The sequence below is a fragment of the Pundamilia nyererei genome, unplaced genomic scaffold (assembly GCF_000239375.1).
Source record: "Pundamilia nyererei isolate P.nyererei 1_Seehausen unplaced genomic scaffold, PunNye1.0 scaffold00563, whole genome shotgun sequence".
Taxonomy (NCBI): Eukaryota; Metazoa; Chordata; class Actinopteri; order Cichliformes; family Cichlidae; genus Pundamilia; species Pundamilia nyererei.
Window position 1 is genome coordinate 145,886 of NW_005187964.1, and position 875 is coordinate 146,760.

General features: G+C 35.0%; 1 protein-coding gene across 1 annotated transcript in view; it reads right to left on the reverse strand.

Annotated features, from left to right (window-relative positions):
* The window catches only part of LOC102211860 (claudin-4-like), a 3,472-nt gene extending 2,965 nt beyond the window's left edge, over positions 1 to 507 (reverse strand). Inside the window, exon 1 of the mRNA XM_005754428.1 lies at positions 400 to 507. Coding sequence (XP_005754485.1) covers positions 400 to 401 — 2 coding nt within the window. The 5' untranslated portion in view covers positions 402 to 507. The remainder of the gene's footprint in view (positions 1 to 399) is intronic.
* Positions 508 to 875: the final 368 nt, after the last annotated feature.

Below are 875 nucleotides of genomic sequence, written 5' to 3' on the forward strand. Positions count from 1 at the left end.
GCAGGCCAGTTTTTGCTTTTGCTTTAGATTTTGACTTTGTTAACTACTAGAAGACTAGAGGAAATATTAGTTACATTAATGGAAACAAAAACACTCTCCCTAGATTTATTTATTTATTTTTCTTTCCTTTTTCTTTTTCCTTATGTATTTTTTATTTATTTGTTTGTTGTTTCCTGTTTTGCTTCTTTTTCTTTTCTTCTCCTTCTTTCATTCTTATTGTATGGATATTTCAGTTGTTTAAATATAGAAAAAAAAAAGAAAAAATATATGTACTGACAGATAGCTGAAGTTGATGGTATTATATAGTGATTCCAAAAATGTCAATAAAAAAATAAAAAATAACAGATCAGACGTGGTCTGAGGAAAAGAAATAAATCGGTGAATGGTTGATATACTTACATGAATTTTGGTGGATCCGCTGAGGTCCAGAAGAATAATCAATGCGGACTGTGTTGGTTTGGATGTTGATAAATGATCCAGGAAGAATTGCCCTGGGTCTGTGTGTGTGTGTGTGTGTGTTGTTGTTGCTGAGTAACAACATGCACAGTTAAAAGTTGGGCACTGTTCCTTCCTCTTTTTAGTTTCAAAACATGAAGGGTTTTGGTTTCACTTTAAGGTTAGATTAAGAATTACTGTGTGAGGAACGGTTTCATTTTTGACTACGGAAATAATATGCTTACTTTTGGGTCTATGAAAATTGAATTACAGTGGGAAGGGGATCTTCTGAAGGCGCAGGTTGTTTGCTACTGTGAGACAGTGGAGAAAACTTACGAAGTTACCTTCTTTCACCAAGTAAGAGTGGAAGATCTCGTAACATTCTGGTGGGGATGCCGGGGTAAAAAGAGTAAGCTCGGACGAGGAAGTCCGAGAAAAAG